Genomic DNA, 27915 nt, shown 5'->3' with positions numbered 1-27915 from the left:
ACCCACCACTCGTGAGGTACCTAAGGTAGCAGTTTTATAAGTGGCTTTAACATACTTGACACTTCCCTGTAGACATCTAGCTTATTACTCTCTGGAGGTTTGCTTTGCTGGGCACCGAACGCCAGTCATTCCTGATGGGGTGCTTAAAGTTCACTGGCGGCCTGGCCACATGAGGGCATATTGGGAGCTCATGGCACACCTCTAAAGCTGCCTTTGTGCTGGGAAGTTGTGCCTTTACCTCCTGGCTTCACTGCTGTGATAATTTGCCACAAGACCTCTTTTCTCTGACGGATAAGCAATTCCAGTGGGCTGGAGAGCTGATGCCCCAAGGGGTGTCCCAAGAGGGTGGGGTTGGTTTATTTTTTTCCTGGCTGTTACTGCCAATCACAGAGAGAAAGAAGGTACTCAGGGACTGCATCTGCCAGGCCAGCTTAATGCTGAGGTATGCAGAATGCCCAGGATTAATTTACACATGCTCTCGGCAAGCATGGCGTGCTGTCATGGAATGTCTGTCAGCTCTGACCTTGGCTTCTGACCAAAGCCTCCCATAGAAGGCCTTGGTCCGGTGTTACTTGGGGTTTTTTTAGCTGTCTGGGCAGTCTGACAGGTCTATTATCAAAATAATCAGCTGTTGTGAGTGGGTGGAACCACGGGTGAATATTCCAGGTGTAAACCTGAATGAGTCTGGAAATGGGAAGGGATGGTAACTGCCAGACCATTGGTGAAAGAGCTGGTGAAGTAGCAGAAGCAGTAACAAGAACCAAATATACTGGAAGCACATGGTTTGTTTTATTTCTGAGCCAAGCTGCCTCAGGTTAAGGCTTTGCTGGAAATTTAAGCTTGGAAATTTTATAAAGAGTTTTGAAAACACATGTCCAAGTAGCTGCATATGTAAATGGGCTTTTATATTTTCCTATATCTCCTGCCTTACATGGAGGGAATGCAACTGTGGTGCATTTTGGAAGAGATACAGGTGGGATAATAGAATTGCAACAGCTTGCCTGGATTTCCAGTGTCTTTTCTGTTCAGAACTGTAGCTCACAATAGACATGTGTACCCAGGATACACTATTCCTGCCTTTGCATTCATGGACTTGAGGCCAGGTCTGACTCTCTGAATGCCATCTGCATGGCTTCTGTCCCTCCACAAAGGGACAGAGAAATATTTTCTGTTCTCTAGGTCAGAGAAAAACAGTTTAAAAGTTGAGAGGTTAGTGTATCCTCTTACAAAACCCAAGATAATAGATTTCCTGTTGATTTTCTATATCTAAGGAATTTCAAGCAATCCTCTTGGGCAGAACTGAGAATTCAAAGTGCAAGTCAGTCGATAACTGTGGATTATCACTTAAACTGAATACAAGGTCAAAACTATTGAGACAGACTTTTTCTGGGTCCCCATTCATGATGCTGGCTGTCTGCTATGGTTTATAGGAGCTTTGTCCTTGATAGTGCAGTCTTATCTGTATAGGCATCAAGGTCTGTCCCTCTGTAGTATGTGCCAGGTACTCAGATGGCCTGTATAAGTGTTTCACTACATGGATCGTATTGCAGGGCAAGGATTAACAAGCTGGAATTCTTTTTTCTCTGCTGTCATGATGAGCTTCAGTGCAGTACACCTCCCACCACATTTCCTGGAAAGATATGGTGAACCTCTGAATTCACAATACCACTGAATTTTAAGAGAAATTTAAAATTATATTCTATGAAAACAGGATAAAATTATGCAAGAAATATATATCTGCACATTTTGTAATGGCAATTCCTACCTAAACTGCAATGTAGAAGAGAATAACACTTCCTACTTTTGTAATCAAAAGAAATAGATTAGAAATCAGTTCCAATCAGAGTGGTAAGACCAAGTATTCAAAAAATCGGAAAGTGAAGTTTTCTGTAGTTCTGCTGCCTAAGCTTTTGAAGTGGAGCAGGTAGAGGGCAGTAGGTGCTAAGATTCAGGATCTCTTCTCCACACTCCCAGTGCTGGGCAAAGCATGAGGCTGCTCCTCAGCCCAGATTGCAAGTAACCTGTTTTTACATGGAAAGAGACACAATCTGTTAACATAACTCAGCAGCTGCAGCTGTAACTCCTTAGAATGCTAAAAGTGAGATTCTTGGTAGGACTTAAAAATCAGCAATGAAAAGAGTGCAGGCATTGACTGGGGTTCGCCATGCAGGTGAACCTTGAAGCAGACAGCTGATTTTGTCTAACACAGCTGAGACAATTCACATCTTGCACAGATTTTGTCTTTTGCTTTTGAAATAAATGAAATGATAAGCATTATTTGCCATGAAAATGAATCTCTACAAAAAGAGATTAATTTCCTCCTCTAGAAGGGGAAAAACATAGGAGGATGATGGTATGAACAAAGCTTAATTAAAATATAATTGTATTTAATCAATGCAGTATAATTAAAAATAAGTGCTTAAGAGTTCATTTTAATGGCTGTTGGGCTATTTGTATTCTTTAAATTAATATCTGCCTTATGAACAAAGATCCAACACAGCTCACTTCTAAAAAAGGCTTTTTGTTTTTCTCTAGTGATTTTTGTGTAGTTCCAAGGAAGAAGAACCAGTAAACCAGAAAATTGATAGCTGGTAAAGAAATTCCTGTAATGCCTTCTAAACCCTTTGTGTTTCCAGCCTATGGCATAACAGAATGGCCTGCTGTTAGCATCTACCTTAGGATACTGCAGTTCAAGCTCTTGCTCACAGTAAACTTTCCAGGTAACTCTGGAAGTCACCAAGATCGTTGTGCTTGTTTCTTTTCCATTGCACACAGAGTTTAGTTCTTTTAGTATTCAGTAAGTCTGTTCTTCCTATTTCTTGGAAATTTATCTAAGTACTGGTCAGTCTCCTGTGATTGAAGGCTCAACAGGAATGGTTAACAGCATGCGCAGGTGGTGCATCTTGTTGAGAGTGTCCAGACTCTGAAGTATTTTAAACCAGTGTCTTTCTTTTTTAGCTGTCTTGTGTTGTTACACATGCACACAGCAGCAACACTGCCTGAGACCAGAGCTTGCTCAATATCCTAGCAGCAAAGTTAAACCTCCTCACATTACTTTCTCAAACTCCACCAGTTTGTGTTTCAGAAACTTCCTGTGCCAGAGGTGGTTTTTGTTTGCTTATCAGCCCCAAAAGGATTTCCCGTCTCTCAGCTTGTTCAGTTGTCCCCCGAATCCATGTAAAGTTTTAGCAGCTGTAACATCCCTTGGCAAAGAGTTCCTGAGTTTCCTTTCTCAGTTGCATGGAGAGCTGCTTCCTCGTGTTTGTTTTCCACCTGCCATCTGCCGGCTTCGTCTGATGCCCCCAGCCTTGTGTTACAGCGGGCAGCAGACAGTCAGTTCTGATTCACCCCTTCCACGTCACTCATGATTTTACAGATCCCTATCATATTTCCTCTGGATCATCACTTTTCTGGGTTTCGTAGTTGTTGCTCCTTGTAAGCCAGTTTATACTTTCACCCTCTTTTCTTCTTCTTCAGCTCTGTACATGAGTGAAAGGATCAGAATTGCAGATACTTAAGATGCAAGTGTGTAAATACTCAGAAACACAATAGTTGTCTTTTGGGGTTTCTCTGGTCTTCAATTTGCTTTCTCTACTGGTGAGCAGGAAGATGACATTTACACAGAGGTTTTATTACCCCGAGATCTCATTCCTGGGTAGCAGTGTGCTCGTAACTCAGTTCAGAGTCCACTACCTTTGAGTCTAAATTAAGCTTTCCCCTAAAAGATTTCTGGCATAATTTTGTATAAATTGCACTTCATATGTCATTTTATTACAAACCTACTCTCACAGAAAGTTCTTTAGGCTCCATCATTTCTACCCCAAATAACTTAATATCATCAGCAAACATTGTCTTTTCCCTGTTTGCTCCCTTTCTCAGGTGTTTTCAGAAGAGGTTGAAGAGCATCCATACCCTCAACATGAGGCAGCAGGACTCCACTGTGAAATTGACTCTCTCATATTCCTATGCCATTTCCTATCCTTTCAACAGTTGCTTTTCCAAATCCGTGCAAAGGTGTTCACTCTAGTTCTGCGCCTGCTAGGTTTCCTTAAGAAATCTTGTGAGACAGATATGATCAAATACCTCTTGGAAAGACAAATAGATGATGTACCTGAGTATTAAAAAAAGGAAAAAGTCTCCCACAGAATGCAGGCCCTAAAGTAAAATAGCTGATTGTCAAAAGAATTCCTATTATTGCACATCTGAACTATTCAGTCATTTGTGACAAACATGGGTACTCTGATGCTGAGAGATCTGAAGCATCTGGGCAGATAAGAGCTCTGAGGATATGGAATTATAGGAGCTTTATCCTGATCTATACGATCTGCTCTAGATGGGGACTTCTCATTGTCACCACTGTCGTTTCCAGCTAGGTGTCTTGATCTGCACAGCTGATGTGGCTGCTCTGAGCTCATATGGTTGAGAATGAGCCTATCAGGCAAGATGAGAGTTTTTAGCTGAGTCAGGACTGTGATGTGTCGTGACCCTGCACTGCAGGTGCACTCATGACCACCTCTCTCTTTTAGCTAAGATTATTTGGATCTTGGGTGTGTGTAGGTGGCTACATGGTGGCATTAGTTTTCCAGCAAAGAAATAGAAGTCCACATTGGATTTGCAGAATTGGTCTAGTCTCTTCTCAGAAATGAGAATTTAAAATGAAGGGATTTCTCATATAACTTATTTTTTTTACCGCCTGTCTTGCCTTCTCCTGTGATCAATGAGCTTAACTTCCATTACTTCAGTAAGTTTTTTACTATGTTTAACTTAAGCTTTGTTCTGTACAGTTGCAACCAGAGGTGTTTCTGTTTTTTTATGAGATTCTGGGAGTTAGTTATCTGAAATCCACAGGACAAAAAGTGTTAAAAGTAGGAACATTACTGGTATGCTTGTATAAAGAGCAGAAATATGAAGCTCTGAGCTGTTTGCATCTCTGCTTTTCCAGAGTCTCTGACTGTACATCTAATTAACCAGCCATTTAAAAATATTAAGCATTTCTTTCACCCCCTGCCAGCAACATCAGTCTGTAAAATTAATTTCTCTGAAGATTTGCATCTCACATGCTTACAATATTTGAACCTAGCCTTTAAATTATAAACAATCCACAGTATACAAATTACTTTAATTATAGCAATAGGTTAGTATGTTAGTGATGCCCAAAAGTTATGTGGGGGGTGGATGCTCAATTGATACATTTTCTTTTTTAGATCCCTAGGAAGGCAGAAAATTCAGTCCTCTCAACTTCTTTTTTACCCTTCACTAAATATTTAAGCAATAGCAATTGATGTAGCTTTAGTCCAAAATAATTTCTAATCTGAAGGGAATTTTCCCATATTTAATCTGTGTTTCTTTTTAAATTCTTCAATCAGATTTCATTTTTATGTCCATTATTATGGACATAAATTATTATGTCCATTAGAACGAACTACTAATAATAAGCTAGACAGAAATATGCCTTTTTCCTCTAGTCTGTGGACATATGTGAAGACCTTGTCCCTGCAGTTTGCAAGATGTCATTGCCAAGTTGGTAATCACATATGATATTGGCTGTGTTCTCCTGTCAGAAAAAAAGAAAAATGTCTCATTTTGAGTGTTCATTTAATTAGAAATCAGTAATTTTAACATCAATAAAGTCACTATATTATGGAACTGTGTTGTTTAGTACTTGTTGAAGCTTACTTGGTCAGTAATTCTCGTGCTGATTCATGTCAGGCTTGCAGAATTAATTTTAATGCCTGGAAAAGAATGCAGTTTACTAGGGAAGAGTAAACAAGGTGGGTTTTTTCAGTCATAGAACACCATGTTGAATCACTTGGTGCAAAGGACTCTCTCAGAATTTTTTTCACCTTTGTAGCTGCTTAACATTAATCTTGCCCTCAGTTTGGGGTATCATCAGCGCTTCCAGTATTAGTACACACCCATGGTTTGCAAAGCAGGACTGGGTAGGCTTGTTTCTTAAATCAGTCGGCCAGTCACGAACACAACTGCAATTTCAGCTGTCAACTCTGCCTCTCCTTGCTGTGCCTGGCATGGCACATCCCATGGAAAGACTGATGTCTGAAGGCTGCTGTGTAAGTAGTAGTTGTTTGCTGTGTGGTCACGTTCTTCTCATAGGTCTCCACAGAACTGCACCTGCACTTTTATGGATGCAAATTGTACCCCAGTACCAGCTTTTGGTATGTACATATGGTCCTTTGCAAGCAGCAGCAGTATATTTTGTGGGCAGAAATTGCTGGCATGTACAAAACCTGCAGGTGTGGTTTTAAAGCCTATTTTACCCTCTGTGCATAAAAAGGATGAGCTGTACCTGAGAGCTTGAGTGATCAAACTGATCCAGTGCAGCACTTGCACTTTTGGTGGTGTGGTACTTTGCATTTCCTGGGTACTAAAAACCTTACCACCTTACTGCTACTATTGTGAATCTCTGATTAATTAAAAACAAATCATTTAACTATGTTTTCAGTGACATATGTTGAGTTCCATTCTCATAAAGATTTCTCCAGCTGAACTTGCTTCATCACCTCCATGCTTTCCGCTTTTGAGCACTGCCAGTATCCTCGTTGGTGTAGCAAGGATGGCACACAGAGGGAGGCACAACAGGCATTCCTAAAGTGAGAAAAAGGCTGCTCCCAAGTAGAGTATGGAGCTGTTTGTGAGGCTTGGAGCATCAGGGTGTTTCACCTGCGGGCAAGGAGGCGGCTGCAATTATCCATAGGAGGTGCAATGTATACCCAGTTGCTACACAGCTGCCCAAAGCTAGTGGTAGGGCAGATTGCAAGCCTGAGCTAGAGGTTTGGCTTTAAAGACACCAAGCATAAAAGAATATTTTTTTTGCATGATTTTAAATGTTCTCTCATATAGTGGTGGTGAGTCCTTTATAGACTGACCTTCTGAGTTGATTTTAGGTTTTCTGGGAATTGTTGTCATGAGGTCTTGATTAAATGACTGCTGACAGGTCTTTCTATCATGAATCTTTTACTTCTACACATAAATTATTGTGTAATTTTTCTTTTCCCTAATCAACTACATTGAATAATACAGTTTGAATTTTCTGATGTTACAAAAACCGTAGATGTTTTTTAATATATCATTGCACTTTTCTTGTTGAGGATTGCTTGTGCATCATTATCAGCTACTCTTATAAGGTGCTCCTGAAAATATACTTTTAGGGAAAAAAACCAAGCAAAAAAGTAAAACAAAACAAACAAACAAACAAAAAAAAACAGTGTTAAGGTTGTGTATACATAAAGTCAGATAAATATGTTATTTAGGACTACAAACTATCTTTGCCTTAAAAACCATTTTTATTTTCTTTATAACAATAAAAACTGAGGGTCCATAATAATTTCTTGTAGTGGAGAATCTGTGGGAAGAAAAGGATCTACCATGCTCTAGACAACAAAAATTGACTCAAGTTACATTACTAAATAAGTAGCCTTGTTTGATAATATAATCTCCTTTGGTAATATTCAAGTAATGTAGTCATAAATGGCAAGCATAAAAACTGTGTATCCTCTCATAATTTGCATTCACATATTGGAAATTGTTTACTTAGATTAACTGCTATTGCCAAACTATAAATCTATTTGACAACTGAATCTGTAGCAGTGGATGAGCTTCCTGCCCACTCTGTCCACAAGTTCTTTGGAGTAGCACAAACCTGAATCCTTGTGCATCTTGGATTCATATTATGTTCCCAGTCATGGATGACCTTTTACAAATGACTTCCAATAGCTCAGTTGAAGTCAACCACAAGATTTGGTTGTAAAAGGTCATATTCCAGTTATACAAAATGTAGATAAATTTGCACTCCCTGCAGCAACTGATTGCTGTAGGTTTTTGGTTTGTATCTGACAAATTTTAATTCAAATCCATGCACTGGAAAATGTTATGTTCTAGCTTTGTTTCTCTTTGCCTTTCTTCACCTAATTTTCTTTCACTATAAAATTATTTGATTTACAGATTTATTTTTTTTTTTACTTTTCCAGTTGTTAAAGTTCTATTTCATAGGGTTCTTATTTCACCTTTTCCTTTTTCCCTTCGCTTCTTTACTAGTGGATTAATTACAGATTATTCCTCATAAATGTGAGTAATGTCTTTCTGTTACTGTCAGGTTCTCACTGGGGAGTATTCTACTTCTAACTGGAATGATTTCAGAGAAGTTGTTTGAGGCCATTCTGCTAAGAGCATGCCTTAGAGTGTCACATTTAGACCTTAAACAAAGAAACAGGGAAGATTTAAACAAGTACAGTTTGTTTATGTAGGCATAACTCAGAATGAGTAGTAAATTAAAAGAATATTTTCTCTCATCACCACCGGTCACTTCCTGGCCTTACGTTGTACAGACAATTCATCTTAATTTTATTTCTGAAATACAGAAACTGTAGACTAAAGCTTCCCATGGTGACTTTGCTGTGGGACTCTACTTTGTAATTAGTGCCAAGAAGCTGGATTTTTCCATCCCTGTTTGGGCTTGCTGTGTCCTTAACTTGCTCACACTACTGCTTCTGATTCATGCTAGAGAAGCTTTGTAGCTCAGCTGTTTGTGGTGCAGCTGTCCTAGCAGGTGAGTCTAAATAAGTTTCTCTGGGCTTGTGTGCTGCTTCCCACTGGCACTGGTACCATCATATGCCATTTCCAAGGTAAGATTATATGGGAATAGTGTGCTCCAGAGGTGAAGATCAACTTATCTTTGCTACCAGCGAAAAACCAAGAGCGGACCATGATGATGACCTGGACGATGATGACTCCATGAGGCTTTGCCTTGAGGTGGTTAACTGGACTGCAAATTTCAACTGCACTCATATTCCTCATCTGACCAGGGACAACCATATGTTCTTAATATGAATGGAGCCCAAGCAGGAACCAAATCCAAAGCCAGATTACTGCAGTGTTTCAGTCCACTGTGAGCCCAATGCAAAGGCTCCGCTGCCTAAGACCCTAACAAGATATATTAAAGAAAAAGCTGTATGCCCACAGCTTTATTTCTGTGTGGGGGCTGAGCATGTGGATTCAAGCTCCAGTTGCTCTCCATGGTCTTTTCTATCATGACAGCTCTTATTGTGATGTTCTTAGAGTAAAAAACCCAGACAGTTTTCTCTTGTCGGAAAAAAATCAGTCAACCATCCAAGGCCATGTTGGTTGGAGCTCTGAGCAGCCTGGTCAAGCAAAAAGTGTCTCTGCCCATGGCAGCACAGTTAGAACTGGAAGATCTTTAAGGTCACTTCCAGTCCAAGCCATTGTATGATTTTATGATCCCTCACAGAATGATGTACTAAGAACCATGATATAGGAAACTTTAACACATGGGTAGAAACAACTATTTTTGTGTCAAAGCCTGGAAATGTACTTTTTGTTGGAATACAACTGCATAAGCAATTGAGCTTTACATGGGAGCACAGTCCAAAAGGTATTTTAACAGATTATGTGACCTACCCTCCAGATGATCATAATATAAAGCAGTGTAAATCACCATACATAACTAGCAACATGGACGGGGAGACTTTGTGGTTTGTATGAGTTCAGATGAAAAAGCAATGGCCCTTGCAGTGTGGGAACTGAGAATTTTTACCATTGTATTTGGATCACATTGTGATAGGATTTGAAAAAATGCACCTACTAAGACATAATTAACTGATCTTTGCTTGCCTATTACAGATGAATAGGAATGTGTGATTTCCTCCATTCAGTTCCTTAAAGAGTGCAGGAATGTGAAAAAAAAGTAGTGAAGCAGTTGGATAAAAGGAAAAAAACTTTTCAAAGCAGTTGCATAGTGAGCTGTAGAACAAAATCGAAACAAACTACTCTTGTTGTTCGACACAGGATGAATGCCAAATAGGCATTGAAAATATGCACCATGTTCAGCTGGAAATCATCCAAATCATGATATCAATATTGTGTTGATGTTACGACCAAATACGCTGTCTGGCACGTTTCCATTATCTCAAATCTTCCATCCTTAAAGGAAAAATATGACAAATTTTTGCTTTCTCTTTTCCCAGTTATAGAAAGCACAGCCTTCTAGAAGAAAACTGACAAACAAGGCTGCTTACTAATTCCATTAGTGTGCATCCTGGCAGTTCTGTCTCATCTGAAAATTTTTATCACTGCTGATGAGGCAGAGAGAAGGTAAAACCTCGAATTTTTAATTAATTTATGTTGTAACATCTCCTTGCCCTAAGTACAGTTACACAATTTTGGTCAATGCAGGATTTGGTCCAGGAATGGATTTGAGTTATACCCCCACCTCCTTTTTTTTCTGCTTAACAGAATTAATGAATGAGAGCCCTCAGTCTTATTAAGACTAATGTTCCTTTGTCAGTCCAATTTTTTTTTTTTTCCTTTGGGGTTCCTTCTTGTTATGACTTCATTAGGTGGAAACTGAATGGTCTATGTTAATCAGCACAAGACATTTGGCTACTCAAGCTTTCGTAAATGTTTAGTTTCCCAGGGTCCTTTGAACCTCCCAGGGAACAGTTCTGCATCCTTATTAGAAACTGACAATTAAAGGTCTGTTTTCATATCAAAAGTAATCACAAAAAATTAGCTAGGGAGACCTTGGAATGCTGTGAGAGTTTCAGTGTGTTGAGATGGCCAACTTTCCTTCATTTGCTTCAATCAGTATCAACTTGGGTTTCTTTTTATGTTTCCTTCTGCCAGGGCAACTTGTGAGTTGGCGTTGTGACAACTGAGAAGGATTATGCAATACCATGAAGATGTGATTAATATATTTTAGGCCACTGTAATCATATTCAGTTGCATAATTATCACAGAGGTGTAACAGTAAGCTAAACAGGGTTTTGAAGGCAACGGTATAAATGAGAGCTTTCAGTTTATTGAATTCTTTGTTAGAAGGAGGAGGAAATGATGTGCAGACCTGCAAGAGCTGTGTTGCTTATAGACTTCAGAGATTTTGATGATAATGCATAGGAAATATATGGTTCTGCCCTAAATATTTTAATCTTTTTGTGCCAATTTACAGGCTTTTCCAGACGATAATTTGTTAATGTCACACCTTGTCTGTTATAAGCCTGAAAAAACAAATCTGAGTGTTTCTTCCCCAGGTTCTGGAGCCATGGGACTTTGCTGCAGAGGTTTATCAAAAATGAGTGCTTTGATTTACTTACACTTTTCAGAATCTGTGCTAGTAGTAGATCAGGACTCAAGTAATCAAATTGGGGTGGGTAACAACTTAATAGGTTGCATATGTATTTAAGTCTAGAAACATAAAAGATTAAGTTGGTAGGGTTTATTTCACAAACTTGAGAAACAAAACAAAATTGGTACTAGAGCATCAAATTCCCTGATCACAAATGATTTTTAGAAGTACCATTCCCACTTGAAGTTAAGTGAATATTAGATTCTAGGCTGTTCTAGATTATGCATGTGGCACCTTCAGAGCAAGGCTGAGGGTTCTCTTTGTCCCCCTGAGATCACCACACTATTCTCAGACTTTCTGGAAACCCTCAGATACCTGGGAACAGAGAAACAGACTCAGAATTTCTGTTCATCCACTGCCTTTCTGCCATGCCACAAATATTAGTAGAATTATCTGAAGACTTAAGGAGGCAAACTTTTTTTTCCACAGCTTTTATTTTGATATTGATGATGGGGTTTTTTTTTTGAAGTATATATACATTTGGATTTGATTTTTGGAAGGAAAAAAAAAATCCTTTTTTGCTAGGTCTTATAGCAGTCATGTCACATAAATTGGCAGATCTGTATACTTAAGGGATTTTTTTCTCTAATTAAATACAGTAGTAATGTCTTGCATTTTGAAATGAAACCTTTGTTTTTTCATCTGCATACTTACAGAACAAACATGCTGTCAAAATCCTTAATGTATCCAACTCAACTATTTGAACATAAAAAACAGCATCAAGCTGTTATTTGTTCTGTTGGAGTGTACTCATATTTCCAATCTAAATCTTTTGTACCTGGTGATCTTAATTATATTTGAGCTGGAAGTAATTTAACATTAAAGGGAATTACAGCAGATTAATCTGTAAACCTGCACAAATACCACATTCCTGTGTATGGAGGTAAGCAGGGCACGGAGTGTGTAATTACGTGTTGCTCTCTGTGTAGGCTGTGTGCATAAGGCTGAGGAGGCGGCGTTGCCATTCCTCGTGACAGCAGCAATTATGGCACACTCTAATGTCTTGCAGTTGTCAGTTACATTAGAAAACATACATTATTCCTCTCAGTAAGGTAATCTTCTAATCAGGGACAAGCAACTAAAAAAAATATTTTTTTTTTGAAAAAACCGACTTGCCCTGGAAACAGGAATTAGTACACTAATTAGTGTATGAACATACAGAGAAATCTTCTTAACAGTGTTTGTTGTAATTTTTTTCTAAAGTGATATAGCTTGAGGTCAACCCAAGAAGGCCATTTATCTCAACCACCCATTACACTTTTTGCAACTAGAGAGACAAAAGAAAATCACCAAAATTGGCAGAGGTATGTTTCTCCAGTCCTGATGCAAAAACATCACTGGAATCCAGTTGCAGCAGTTTGGCCTCAGTTAGCACGGTAGGAAAGCACGGTGTCAGCAAACAAGAATCATAATTCATACTGGTAAATACTTTTGAATGGAAGAATATCAGTTATTTGTCTATGATTAAGACCTTTGGATTTTTTTTGTGATTTCAAGCCTGCCCAGGTGGCATTATTGAGCCCTTTTAGGAACAGTTTGCAAGACAACAAGTAGAAAAATGAAGCCTCAGAAGAAATATAGGAGAACAGCAGGCTGCTTACAAGCAGTCTGAGTTGCAGAAGGTATGCTTTGGGATTGCACTGGGTACCTACTGGGCAACTTCCATGTAAGTTTTCAGATGGCAATAAATTTCCCTGTTAGTTTGATGTTGCACATCCTGCTGCCTCATTGCAGTGGCTTGGGAAAAACTGACAAAAATTTTATATTTAGCATGTGTGCGTCTACCAAAAATGAAACTTCTTGCAAGTGTCCAGTATTACCTGCATTTCATAAGACTGACACAGGTGTTGCCCATAGGACTGGCTGACATGTTCTGGGAGTTCTGGTTATGTCAGTGTCCTATTGCTTCATGTCCTTTGAGATAGGAGCACTCTCTCCAGTGGTGGTTTTTGAATCCTGCTGGTGAATGGTGATGGTCACCACAAATGATCACAAGGCACCACACAGGAACATACTCCTCGAAACTGAGAGTGCCAAAAGCAAAACATAGATTAGCAACTTCTCATTATAAAATAATTCTGAGAACTAAAAAAGAAAAAAAAAAAGGGAAACAAAAAAAAGCATGAAGCAGGAAAAAAAAAATTCTGCCCACTTTCAAAGGCCTTGTCCTACCCTACACTTAGCCCCTGGCAGCTGGAAACTGAACCAACCCCCTTTCAGCACTGTAGGTGTCATGTTTTTTCACTGCTATTTGTGATGTTTCTTCTTAAACAATAGTGCAGTACACACCAGGACTTTGCAGGTTTCCCCATGTAATGGTGCCAGTATATTTCCACCCTCATTTGCAGCGTCTGTTATTACAGACCTTGGTCCCTTCTGAGCACAAGTGCTGACTCTGCCAAATGCACGTAGTTGTTCTGTGATGAGGACAAGGATCGTCTAGCGAATAAATGGAGAACTCAGTATTCCATTTAGTGCTGACCTTGAATTTGATCTTTCTTCTATCCTTAACAGCCCAGTCAATCTCTGTCCTGTTTAACCCATGTCATCATTGCTGTTGTATCATGCAGCCACTTCTGCGACTGCCTTTTCCTTCATACTGTACATTTAAATCACCAAAAGAAAGAAGAGAGAGCAAGGAAAGAATTACCATAAATTCTTCTTCACCTGTTTCTCAGTAGTGTCAGGAATGGCTGCACAGGTCTTTCCCAGTCTTTATGTCCTTTTTTTTTTATATTTGTCCGAGGTAGAAACCACAAGTTTGATTGATAATGCAATTTGCATCTTGAGGCATCACTGGAAATACAATGGCATGAAAGGCTACTCTGGCAGAGCACACTTTTCCCTCAGGGCTGACTTTAGAAACTCATTGATGTCACTTCCTTCCTCAGTCAGCAAGTGAATTTTCACTAATTCTCAAGACCAGCTGTCCATGCTGTCAACAGAAAGTTATTAAAATTCCTTTAAAGTGAATCAAAATAGCCTAAAAACAAATGTACTGGGAAACAGGAAAGCATCAGTATTCAAAGTCCACAAACCTTTGAGCAAAATAGTGTTGATCTAACCAGAGATTTCAAACACACTTCTTTCCTAGCAACTTGTATATCATTAGAGAATGCTAAAAACACATACTCCTTTAATCTTCTATTACCAACAATCTATTTGGCTAAAATATTTGTTACAAAAATAAATCTTATTTCTCCTAAAGATTAACTCAGTGAGCAAGAGAATACATTTTAAGAAGTCTCCCCAAAACTCTGTGGAGTTTTTTTTAAAGCATAATTTTTATATTTAGCAAATAAAAACACAACACAAGCATGCAGGAAGTAATTATCATAAAAGACAATCTTATAATATAGCCTAAAGTAATTATCTTCATCTGAATAATCTATAATTCTTTCATTGAAAAGAGGAGTAGTCTCAGGGATGGGAAGGCAGGATCATTTTCCTCTATACTGTATATTAACACTTCAAATATTTTCACCTCATTTTAAAAATTCTGTTTGTGCCACACTTATCAATATGGAAAAGTTTTTTGTTGAAATGGAGTATCCTTTCCAGGGCTGGAGGTGGCAGCCACCCGAGCTAGGCAGGCTCCCCTGACAGTAAATAGTGATACTGACAGGTTGTAAGTCCCGTCCTATCATTGTTATTTTTAAAAACCCTCGGGGTGCACGTAGCCTAGCTGGATAGGCAAGTGTGAAATTCCTGACTTTCCCCAATATGTGTGGACAGTCTCCAGTAGCAAACTGATACCAGCTGCCCTTTTGACAACTAGTGTATGGGAGCAGTAAATGAAGGAAATTACTGCCTCTTTTGGTCGAAGAGCAAAGAACAGGTTGGAGGTGTCCTTGCTACTACAGCCCCAGACAGTGTAGAAAAGCAGTGTTCGGTCTAGGTTTTGATTTTATCTCCAGAAGCACACTGAAGGACGCTGGAGAAGGAGGCCAGAATAAGGAAACAAGACCATAATTCAACTTGCCACTTTGTGGATAATATCAGGATAGAATTTCTCCCTGGGCCAGCTGGTGCTTAGCATCAGTCTTGACACAGGCATTTAATTTTATTTTAAGGTAATGGCAGAAGTTGCTTTTCTCCTCCAGTGGTCAAATCCTGAGCTGGATGCTGCCAGTCTCTTGGTCAAGTAGTACATCTTGCAACATTAAAACATACTACATATTAGAATATTTTTTCTCCCCTTTGAATGTTTAAATTTCTTGTGGGGTTCCAGGTTAGCAAGATTGGCTACCTATCCCAATCTTCTTTCTATCACATCTTTTTTATAAGAGAGGCTTGTGTTTGTTTTATTTTTGTGTATTTCCATTTCAAATTATCAAGAAATTTCTACATCTTAAATTCTGTTTCTTGATTATAGGTTTTGATTTTTTTTTTATTAACTTACTGTTTGTTACTCTGCATGTCCCTTATCATATTGATTAGAATATATGCAAACTAACTATTTTCTTTCCCTTTCAGAGTCTGGAAAAAAACTGCAACAAGAGACAATTAATCAGGTATTTGGAAACTTTCATACTTTTTGTTAACTTAATTTTTCAGGCAGAAGAGTTGTGTCAAGTAGAAAGGAGAACTTCACGAGATACACTAATATTAACAGTACAGGTGTGCTAAGGAGCACATGTCAGACAACTGGCTGGCTCTGCAGATGTGCTGAATTCACAGGAGTAGCCATCATTTTGATCTAAGATTTGCCATTTAAGCAATTTAATTCATCTACTTCCCAACGTGTTGATGCTGAGGACAAAGCCCAGAGGTAATTTGTTCATTGGTATTAAATTTTGTAGCACAACATTATGCTTGCTTTTTTCCTTTTGTTTGCTAGTATTCCTTTTAAAAGGCAGAAAGCTATTGATACAAATACCTGAAGCACATGTAAGTAGTGTATTTCAGTGTTTCCTAGGTTATTTCTGCAGTATTCTCATTGAGGCTGCACTAAACTGTGACATTGCTTGAAGAGGTGTTTTTCGTCTTGTCTTTTTTACTGTATCGAGAGTAACTACTTAGGAAGAAACCCTTATATATTGTAATTTGCCATTTCAATATCAGGAAAAGCATATATAAACTGAACTGAAAAGATTTCTAACCTGACAGAGAGGAGGAAATCCAGAGTTTGCTTTCCTCAATTACTTGCCTTTGTGGATTGAAAGGACCCGACTCCACAAGAAGTGTGCTTGCTTGTCATTCTTGGGCTTCTTGTCCTCTTGCTGAAAGTGCTGTTATCCAGATGGCATATAAATGAGCATCTGGATTGTTTGTGAGATATATTTTGAAATATCACTTAAAAAGTAGTCATTAAAATATTTGCAGTCTAGCAATTACCCTTCCTTAGGCCATTTTCCTTCTAAGCGATGTATCGAGCCATTGGTGTAATCACATCACAGTTGTTTGTGAACTGATCACCAAGATGAAGAACTAACCTGACAGGGGACTGACCACCTCAAGCAGCCTGGTTTGGGTCTAACAGCAAGTGCCCTGCCATGGCTGAGCATCGCATAGATGCCAGTGTGTCACTTTCAGTGGCCTGAGCTGGCACCCCTCTTCAGCAAGTAAACATTTGCATGTCTGGACACCTACAGGAAGCCTGGTCCTGTGGCCCAATGAAATATTCAGAGCTCTTAAAACATTCTCTTTATTGAGAAACCAATGGATAGATATTTAGTCCAGAACATGGCACTTTGCATAAGCAAAGGAAATATTTCACGTTTTAAAATGACTGTAGAAATATTTTGGAATTTAATGGGAGTTCTGTGTTTTGACTGAGTTTATATCCTAGAACAAGTCTAATTAACTTTAATAACCAAAACTACATTTTAAAGTTAGCCTGAAATGTCTTGCAAAGCTACTTTTGGGAGTCTTTGTTGGCCAGAAGGGGGGGCACTTGTATTTTTAAACCACAACTAGAGCCAACGATGGCAGTGTGTGAGTCGTTGATTGGAGACCTAATTCTGCACATTTTCTGTGTGACAAAATCTGCTCTGTGCATGTCATTGCCCTTTTCTGAGGAAAAATGTCTATTGTGATTTTTAAAAACAACTGCCACATTTTCAAAGGGTGGATCATATGCTGTACTTTGTGTGTCCTGTCTTGGTCTTTTTCTTTCCTACATGCCACTGTCTTGCTTTCATTGAATGGTTCACTTGCTCTGTCTCTCTGCAGTTAGCATAAGATTATCTAATTTTGTTGGAATATTTCATTGTCTTAATATGCTGAATATATCTAAATAAAGCTGTAAAAAGTTGATTTTTAGACATTCCCATTTATATGGGTACTACTTAGGCTGGTGATGTCCCATTCCATATGAATTTCCTTTCAATTTCCAAAAATTGAAAGAGTGTTTCAGAACAGAAATCAACTTCGTTTTCAAGTCTGTCATTTAGGGCACAATTACAGAAGCCCTTTGTATTTGATTTGTATTTTTATTGCTTCAACAAAAATATTTAAACTGGTGTTGATCCTGATGGAATATCTGTCATGGAAGGATTCTTTTTATTTTCAATACTGAACTTAAAATTTTATATGCAAGGTAAGATCCTTTGGTCCCGTTGAAGTTCAATTCAGCAACAGTGAGTTAAACTGGCTGCCAGAAATTTAAGAGGGAGAAGCTCTCTGCAGAAGATGGATGATGTTACAACTTGACAGGAGCAAGAGTGCAAAGGGACAAATAGCAGGAAATACCTTGTTGAGAAGTGAGTGAAACAGAAGGGGATGGAGAAATGATAAAGCTGCTGTCCCAGTGATCTCCTGCTGGGTAAATCCCTGACTGTCTGTGTGTATCTGGGACCTCTCTAATCTTGAAAACCACTGTGGTTTCTGTGTGGTTCTTAGCTCTTCTAAAGCCTAAGCAAAGTTTAGTGAAACATGACATTGACAAAACACTAAGGGAAGATCTGCTTCCAGAAACCTTTGGCTACAGTTATCTTCACTAGCTTTTGTTCCCTTTGATCATAAGGCATCTGCTGGTTTTCCTCAAGCAGCATTTTTGTCATTTATGTATATAAATATGTATATTCATTTAACAGCACTGGTCATCTACCACCAGCAGTCAACCAGATGTAGCACAAACTCTGCTTTTCAATACCAGTTCCTAACTACCTTTGCAACTTCAAGGGTAAATCCTGGCACCAAGTACAGCCTGTTTACTGCAGCATATTAACAACTGCTGAGGAAAATGAAAGGAAACAAGAAAAACCACATGTGTTTCTATGTAACAGTCTTGGCAAAACAACACATTTCAGACCACGAATAAAAATGTGTCTGGGGAAATCCTTTATGTTTCATGCTTATAAATGCTTGTCATCCTAATATTGGCTTGAGTTTACACTCCTACATACAGTTTTGTCCAGTGCCTCTGAATCTCTGAAGGACTGACAAGAATATGTGTATTTGCATTTGGAAGTTGAAGTTGCTTGCAGAATCAGACTTTTGGGTTAAAATCCCAACTGTGTTTGAGCTCAGACTTCAGCCTGTCCCTGCTGCAGTGAAGCTGCAGGTCAGGCTGGGAGATGAGTGAGAGTGCTCCACAATATCTGTCCCCCTGTTTTGTCACTGAGGAGCTTTTTGTCAGACAAACTGTCTTGAAGTGGCACATCCATCCCTCAGTCTTTTAAATGCTCTGTCAGGAAGAATTTCCCTTTCTGCACATGGGCTTGCAAAGCAGGAACACAGAAAAGATAATGATGAGGCAATGTACTTGCTAGAGCTGGGGTTGGACCACGGATAACTGCAGCTCTGACATACTGTCAGTATGTGTATACCTTGTGCCAACAAAAAGAAGTCAAGGACAACTCGAACCTCTGTTAAATGACAATATAAGTTTGTTGCACAGGCCATGATGAGGAATAGCTTATAACCTGAATGTTGCTTGGGGTACATGGTGTAATAAATCCATATTAATATGAGTGAAAACTTCACAGTTCAGACCAAACTCCTTGGTTGCCCTTGCACTCTGCTGTAGTTTACTCCAGTTCTCTCCTCCATCTCCTTCATAGTCTCAAATGACCTAGCTAAAAAAAACTTCAGTCCATTTATGCCAGCTTCCAAGTCTTGCCACTTTGAAGTTATCTGATAGGTATGGCACGTGCTTCTGTTTTCCCAGTTTGGGGTCATATTCCTCAGTGTTATACTTTATTCCTCCAAAATTAAGAGTGTGAAAATCTACAAGAGAGCTAATGCTTTTAGCCCACTAAACAAACTGAACTACTGTTTCACCCTCACGTGCTTTATAAAATCACCTAGTGGTTGAGGCTGGAAGACTTCTCTGGAGATCATCTTGTCTAAACCCCTTACTCATAGAGCAGGTTGCCCAGGATCATATCTGGCTGGGTTCTGAGTACCTTCAAGAATAGTGATTCCTCTATTCCTGGATATTCCTGGATGCCTGTGCTTGATATTCACGCAGCAGAATGTATTTTTGTTATATCTGCATGGAATTCCTTGTGTTTCACTTAGTACCCACTTCCTCCTGTCCTGTCACTGGACACCTCTGAGAGGAGTCTGGCACCATCATTTTTACTCTCCCCACTTCTTCCCTCCCAGACTACATATATTGATAAGATCTCTCCAAGCCTTTTCCAAGCTTAACAGCACCAGCTCTCTTGGCCCTAACCTTTAAATATCTTGTTGCCCCTTCACTGAACTCACTCTGGCATGGCTACCTCCATGTCCATTTATACATTTGGATGCATTCCAGTATGCCCATGTCTTGCACTGGGAAGTCCAGAACTGGACACAGCACTCCCAGTGTGTCTGTGTCTCACCAGGGCTGAGCAAATGTGAAGGATCACCTCTCCTGCTCTGCTGGAATTGCTCTGCCTGATGCAGCCCAGGAGGCTGTTGGTGTTCTTTGCTTTGGGAGCACGTTTCTGGCTGACAGTCATCTTGTTCTCCTACAAAGCTGCTTTCCCACTCTGCAGCCCCCAGCCTGTAATGGTTCCTGGGCTTGTTTTTCCCCAGCTGTGGGACTTTGCATTACATTTTGTCAAATCTCATGAAGTTTCTCTTTAGCCATTTTGCAAATCTGTTGAGGTCCTTGTGAATGGTAGCACGACCCTCTGGTGTATCAGCCACTCCTCCCAGTTTTGTATTGCCTGCAGGCTTGGTGAGGGTACGTTCTGTCTCACCATCCAGGTCAGTAATAAACATGTGGGAAACTTCTGGAGCCACCATCGACCTTGGGGCAGTAGTGAATGGTCTCCAGCTGCATTTCTTGCACAACTGTTTGAGCTTAAGTTTTCAGTCCAACTCACTGAGCACTTATCTAACCTGTAATTCATGAAGGTGTTATGGGAGTGCCAAAAGCCTTAGTAAATTTGAGATAAACAAGATCCAGGACTCTCCCCTCACTGCTGATCAAGTCATCTTGTACAGGGCTATTAGACTGGTCAGGCTCAATTTCCCCTTCATAAATCCATGCAAGATGAGATTTAGCTGGAGGACAGTTACCAGTGGAGTACTCCAGGGGTCACAGCTGAATAAATACTGCTTAAATTCTTCATTACATATCAAGATGATGGGATGGAGTGTACCCTCCAGAAGTTGTCACAGGATGTAAAACTGGGCAGTGGAATTGCTGATACAACAAAGGGTTGTGCTGCCATGCAGAGGAACTTCAACAGTGTGGAGAAATGGATCAGCTGTAACCTCATGAAGTCCATCAAGGTGAAATGCACCCAGGGAGGAATAGTCCCCTGCTCTGTCATGCTCCCAGGTAATGAGACAAAGCTGATCAGCCTGTAATTTCCTTGCTATCCAACCTTAAAGATAGGAGTGATGTTTGCTTTCTTCCAGTTATCAGGAAACCTTCCCCAATCACCATGTTCTTTCACAGATAATCAAGAATAGGTTCACAGTGATATCCTCCAGCTCCTTCAGCACTCAAGGGTGCATTCCAAAAGCTCCTCATTTCTGTTCCATGAGGATTTGTTTCTATCTAGTTTGTTTAAATATTCCCTAAGCTGATCCTTCTCCACCAAGGGAAATCTTCCTTGCTCCTGACTTGAAGAGTGGCCTCACCAGTCCTGAGTGCAGAGGGACAAACCCTTTCCTAGTTCTGTTTGCCATACGATTTTTGATACAAACCAAGATTCCATTGATCTTCTTGGCCACCTGGGCACACACACTGGGACAGATCCAGCTGCTAATCAGCACCCCCCTTTCATTTTCCACTGGAAAACTTGCCAGCCACTTCTCTTTTCCCTGATCCACTAGGTGGATCCACCTGGTCATGTCCTGTAGGTTCTCACTTGTTCACTTGTTTGAGGTAGACAGCTCTGAGCCCTGTATGGTTGAATATGAGATCCTTCCTGCTCCCCCTGCACATTTTGTTTATTAGTAAGCAGAAGTTGTTGGGGTTTTTTTAATTAATTTTTAAATTTTTATCTGATATATTATCAGATAAAAATCAGTTGGGAAAAAATATTCTGTTTTTCCCTACACATAACATTTTCTTTCTTCCAAGTTGATAAGGGTTGCTTCTGGTAACATTCTCTGCCCCCTCTGAGTTCAGATAACGTAACAGTTCTTCACTGATTAGTGCATAATATATGGTACCAAGATGGTGACTCTTGGAAAAAAATGCAGGAGGAATTATTATTTAAATGAGTATAGGAGACACTTTTATGTGAGAATCTTTTCAGTCCCTTGTGGAGTAAACTGTTTCTCAGGCTGTATAGATAGGAACATAAGTTCAGTGTCTGAAGATAAAAATATCTTAAATTTTATGAAGAATTATTCTTTTTGTGAAAAAAAAAAAAAACCCAAGCATTAAAATACACAACAGACTGAATGCTCAACAGAAGTATTGAAAGACATGGTGTGGGGTTAGAGCAGTGAAAGGCAGCATGGACTGGGAAGCTGTGTTGCAATCTCAGTCATCAGATTTCTGTGTCTTTTCTTGCTCTGTAAAATGGCAAGGCTTGTCTACCAGTGTTAATCAGAAAGTAGGAATCACAATATTCACATGGGCTATTATTATCTAACAGATATGGAAAAATGAAGTGTGAAGGTCAAGAGACCTTCAAGGATAAGCATGTTTACCTGCAAACAAGATAGCCAAAGACTGTGGCTCTGGTGGGTGCAGCTACCCTTAAAAACAGTGCTGCTCTTATGACTCCTGTGCTTCAAGGAGGGATGGTGCTTGAACTAGTTAGTGTTTGGGTGGCACACTGATCAGCTGTGGTGCTGCTTGCATATTAATGCATATTGAGTGGATAGCCACACAAAAATCTGCTAAAGAATAAGCTACTGTATTTTTTTTACCTGTGATAGACATGACAGCCCCATTCAGTGAAACAGGGTCAGTCAGTGTGAGGATGGAGTGTACAGTGAATAATGCCCTTTGTCAATTCACAGTCTATTTTTTCCCACTGTGATTTATGAATGCATTCATAAATATCAATTCTCAAGTATTATTATTTCCATCTAGAAATGAACACACAAATTTGTTTAAAAGTGTACAAATGTAGGCAAACATGTATTTGAGACATTTGCCAACCTAGAGTGCATTTACATTTCTATTTATTTTTTATTTACCAATAAAGTCATCTAACTTGAATTAAATGCTAATTGTGATTGAAGGGAAAATGCTTTGAGACCTCTAGAGATCTTAGTGTCTCTTCCAAAGCAATTTAGGGGAAATTGAATTCTTCATGCCTGAATATACATTAATATTCTTCATCTGAACTTAGTTTCATTTGAAACTTTTCTTATTATTTCTAAAAGAGCAAGATGTCTTGTTTATGCTGGAAGATAAGTGTGTTTACCTGCAAACAAGATAGAGATGGATTCTGTTTACCAGAAAAAAAATCCCTGTGAATCTTGCCACAGCCACTAAAGCAGAGGAATTCTGCTTTGTGTGCAGAAGCACCGCATTCGATTTCAGGCCTCTATTCTCAAGCCACTTGCTGGAAAATGGGAGCCAGGGTTTCAGCCCTAGCATGCAGGGTTAACCTCCAGAATTAACACCCAGCAGTTTGGTCAGCTTCCTGCAAAATATGTCTATTTAGGCAGGCAGGGAAATGGGGAGAGGGTCTCTCTTGCACAGGCTGAGTGTTGATCAGCAAGGGCTGAGACATGGTCATCATCATGGTCATGGTTTTATCTTTGGATAAAAACTGTTGGTATCCCTTTTCTTTAGAGAGAAAAATAGATGTTGTCTGAAATATGAAATGTGCTCAAAAAATCCTGCCTGGCTTGAGTTGTGAATATGCAAGAGACATTGTTTTCAAATGTGCGTTTCAAATACACTTGCAAATAGCAAATTTGGGAATTGCATTTGTCAACAGTAGGAGCTGTTTAGGTAACTTGGTTTACTTCTGTGTTTTAAGTTATGAAAATGTAGGCACATTAACATTACTTAATGAGTTAAAATAAGAGTTCAATATGTAATATACAGAGATTGCCTGAAAGTGTCATCTTCAGATTTAAACTCCCTCTATACATAATGTAAACCCACTTGTTATGAAGCCCTATACTTCATAAAAATGAATGCTGTATGCTTGGTTTAGTCCGTTTTGAATTTCAGGTTGTTTAAATTGCTTTGCTGCAAGATTGTTCTGTGTAGAAATATGAGTGAGTATTGGTGAAGATTTCTGGCCACTGACCACAATGTTTGACTTAGATTTTACTGATACAAAGGAGAACTGAGCTCAGGATTAAACAATTCTAACACACTGGTTTTCCTGTACCCAAAACAAGTGTTTCTAGGTAGGAAGGAGGTTGGGCTAAATATGGCCAAGTGTTAAGAGGTCCATGACCTGAAAATGGCCTTTTATTACCAGTGCATCTTAGCTGCACATCTAGGGACATGCACTCCATGCAAGTTGGCTGCAGACTCTGCCCAAACACTAGCTGTCTGGGCTGCAGTGGCTCTATGCTTATTTTCAAGTCTGTAAGTTATAGTGCCAAGAACCAGCACCATAAAACTGTTATTGGGAGGCAAGACAAGCAGCATCAGCATTGCACTATCCTGAAACCAATTTATTATTGCTGTCAATTGACCTTCACTTTTATTTATTTGTTAGTATTAAGGGAGTGGAGTTCTTTTTTTATTTGCTATACTTGGTTGCAGTTGTATTGGTGAATCTTTAATCTGTCATTCAAAACTTAGTTTCTGATAATAATAGCATCTTTATTGCTACTTTTTCTATTAATTATAACTTGTCTTTCGTATTCCAACCATTTGAAACATTCTTTGGAGAATCCAAATGCTTTGACTGTGAAGGTGGAAACAGGAGAGAGTTAATTCCAGATTTGATGAAGAATTGGCAAGTAAATTAGAGCTTAATTTCCTTCATCCAAGTTGCTGACCATGTGAATCAGCTTGTGGAAGTGGCTCGTGCAGACTGTCTTGCCTCATTAGCATGACTTTGTGCTTTCTGTAGAAGAAGACAGGGGCAGGGAGAGGAGGGGAGCCTGGTGCAAAGCCAGGAGTTGGGTATCTGTGAGTTCTCAGCCAAAGACAAATGGATTTTTCCTGTCCCCTATTAAGTGGGGACAATACGCTACTATACTTGTGATAATGTTACTGTCTCTCTTACCCCACAGAGCCTCTCTACTTTCCCCACTGCCTGTGGGCCTGTGTTGTTCTCCTGCAAAACCACCTCTGGATTGGAGCTCTCTGTTCAAATTTTTCCACACTAATCACTGACACTTGGCCACACTGTATAAAAAGAAAAAAACTCTCTTTTCCCTTTCTTTCTTCATTATCTTGGTCTGTATTCTTGCCATAACTCCAAGTCACCATGCAATCAGATGCTCTACTTTTTGCTAATGGATTCTGGGGGAAATAGTCACTGACTCACAAAGCTGTGTTTTGAAAAGCAGTATTTAAAATTACTGGTATCTGTTAATTAAAATCTACCTGAAGTATTTTCTTTCTTACTATGATCAGTTATTCTATTTTGTGTCCAGCTTAGAGTTCACAAGGATCTCCTTTGAACCTAATTGTAGTTCAGCTACAAACTATGAGGTTTGCCTTTAAGACTCTGAAGGAAAATCTGAGTATCTTGTATACTATTTTTTTTCCCCTCAACCTATTTAGTAATCATAGAGATGCTTGGTACAAGTACATGTGTTTTAGGGATGCATATCTCCTAGGAAAATGTGGTGTCAGTGACAGTAAGGTCTTGCCTCTGGCTTTTGAGGAATTTAGCATCACTGATATGCCCTGAATAAATTAGATAAGTCAAAAATTCATGGTTCCACTGGGAGGTGAGGGGTTAGTGGTGCCTATTATCTTTGGAGGAGCTGATACAAGCACAAGTGATGAATCAAGAGGTTTATCTCCACTGCACAGAAGGTGAAGCACCTCATCAGCAAATATTTTCTGCCAGGCTGAATAGTCTCTGCATTGGGAGATCCTGTGAGAGTTTGTTCAGCTCACCAACATTACACTAAATAACTGCTTAGATATGAGAGAGTTCTGGGCATATTTACATGTTAGCTCAGGTAACATAGGGTAGTATTAGAGGAGTCTGGCCATTCTGAATTACATTTTCCAAATAGTCCTGTAGCTCAAAAGAAGTTAGGATAATCTCTCCTTTTGGCAGGCTTAAGAAAACTTGCACATATAAGTACAGCTCTTCATGTTTGTGCAGCTGAAGTGAGGTAGTGACACACCCAGGCTTCACTGGCTTGCAGACAATAGGAGTCATGCAAACTTTTCCTCATATTTAAACTGCATACCAAGTCTCAGCTATCTGTCAACAATCGTGGTCCTCTGATTAAGAGATTCTTCTAAGTGTCCCCAACAGATATCAGAGAATCACAGAACAATTTGAGTTGGAAGGGACCTTTCAAAGGTCACTCAGTCCAATCCTCCTGCAATGAGCACGGATCTTAACTAAATCTGTTTGCTCAGAGCTGCATCAACCATCATGTGAAAAACTTGAGGTTTTAGGCTGAAACTATTGGTTCCAAAGTTTTCAAAGGCTCACAGATAACTACCATCCAAGAGGATTTTCATTTTGTAGTCCTCCAGTATTCAATCTGCTTTCAGCTAAAAACATAAATAGGAGACTCATCTCTGTGTGCACCCTGATCATTATAGTCAGAGTGTGAATTGGAAAATGAACCTTGTCTCAAATTATTCTTTGTCAGTTTTCTACAGAGTCATCCTAGGTAAACAGGTAAGTTGGTAGCAGAGAAAAGCACAAGAAAACAGAATATTTCTCCCCTTTACTATTCTTAATGCTATGTTTTCAGTTGGACTTATTTAATTTTATTATTCCTGTTGGTAAAACTGAATATCCAGCACTAAGGCATTTAGGAAACACAGCACTGTCTTCACTGCAGGCTATTAAATCTTTGTAAATCAGCCCTGGAAAATCAGCCTCTCCAATACATCATTATCTTTTAGCATGGTGAGTTGCTCTAATTGCAAACTGCCTCGATGAGATCCTACCCGCGCATTGTAAAATCGCCACAAAGCATAATTGGATGAGTCTTAACCATTCTTGGCAGTAGTGAATCTCTTCTACCCCAGTGGCTTGTGAAGGTATTAAAGGAAAGGACAGCTTCAATGTGTACAAAAGAAGGTATTGGCTACTTACTTTTACAGTGAGGAGAAATCTTTTTGTGAATGGGGAGGAGCAGGGAATCTCCAGCACTTAAAAAAATAAATAAACAAATCCATGAACCCCTTAATAACTCTAAAGTGTCTTTTGTTTTGACAGCTTCACTGATTTACCTGCCAGTAGCCAAACATCACACAAATTCTCTATAAAATTCCATTTTTTCCTTGAATTTAAACTAATTTTTAAATCTGTCTTCAGTTCCAGCCTAGCTAAAGTGAGACAGAGGCAATGAGCATACTCTTCTAAATTGGGCTCATGGCTACTTCTTAACTTCCTTCCAAATGTGCTCATGCAAGCAAAGGACAGGGATCTCTTCACAATTACTGGTAAAGCTGCAGTACTTCACTGGGTTTAATTTTCAGGCTAAATGTACAGAGCCTGCTGCACAGGTTGTCAGCATATCTCAAGGATAACCTTTCACTTTTCCAAGGTAACCACAGAGTTCATCTCCCAGGCAGGTTTGGTTCCCAAACTTGGCAGCTCACTGGGAAGCCATAAATGGACATTCTTGTCCTTGGACACTTGGCTCAAAGAGTTTGGTAAGGGCCATCTGCATGGGAAGATCTGGGTCCAGAGTCAGTGTCTGACACTGCCTCCTGCCTGTTTGTGTATGTTCAGGGGTTTTCCTGAACAACAGTGCTCAGTAGCTTGTGGGATGGGCTGTTAGGAATGTTGATATATGGACATGGATGTTTTTTTGAAGTGTTTATTCGTTTTGCAAGTTTTTGTTTACTTGTTATTGCTGTGGAAAAAGAAAATATATATATAACATCTCTATATATGAAGAAAGATGTTCAGATCTTTAAAGTGTCATAAAATGCATAACAAAAAAATCACTGACACCAAGAGCAAGCCAAAGAAGACACTTCTCTTTATATAAGACTGGTGTCATAAAATATTTAAATCCTTTCAGAGTGTGTGGCTTTTAGCTCTTTCATGCAGATAAGTGTCAGACTGTCAGGCAGCTATGCTTAAGGAACATGGCAGTATCTATTAAACAATTTTTCTTAGTTTCCTAAGAAAATTGTCTAGTTAAATATTTCTCATCAAAAATAAAGCTTGATTCATCTTTTCATTCATCTCACCTTTATTAGGTACAAACCTAGTTATTCAGACAAGTGTACAGAAAGGTTTGATCTATTTCTTTCTTCTTTTTTTTTTTTTTTTTTT

The 27915-nt window shown here is 39.3% G+C and overlaps 1 protein-coding gene across 5 annotated transcripts in view; it reads left to right on the top strand.

Moving 5' to 3' along the window:
• Positions 1-27915, top strand: part of CHST9 (carbohydrate sulfotransferase 9) — an 87178-nt gene that overhangs the window by 54539 nt on the left and 4724 nt on the right. For 3 of the 5 annotated variants that reach the window (XM_015618803.2, XM_015618804.3, XM_033512243.1), the window contains one exon: positions 15632-15669. The exons of 1 other annotated variant lie outside the window; for it this stretch is intronic. In XM_015618803.2, the coding sequence (XP_015474289.1) occupies positions 15632-15669 (38 nt within the window). Of the gene's footprint in view, positions 1-10053; positions 10126-15631; positions 15670-27915 lie in introns of those variants that run through there. One more of the 5 variants, XM_015618806.3, reaches the window with a different exon arrangement.

Source organism: Parus major, chromosome 2, assembly GCF_001522545.3.
Source record: "Parus major isolate Abel chromosome 2, Parus_major1.1, whole genome shotgun sequence".
NCBI lineage: Eukaryota > Metazoa > Chordata > Aves > Passeriformes > Paridae > Parus > Parus major.
This window is presented reverse-complemented; position numbering and strand designations above follow the sequence as displayed.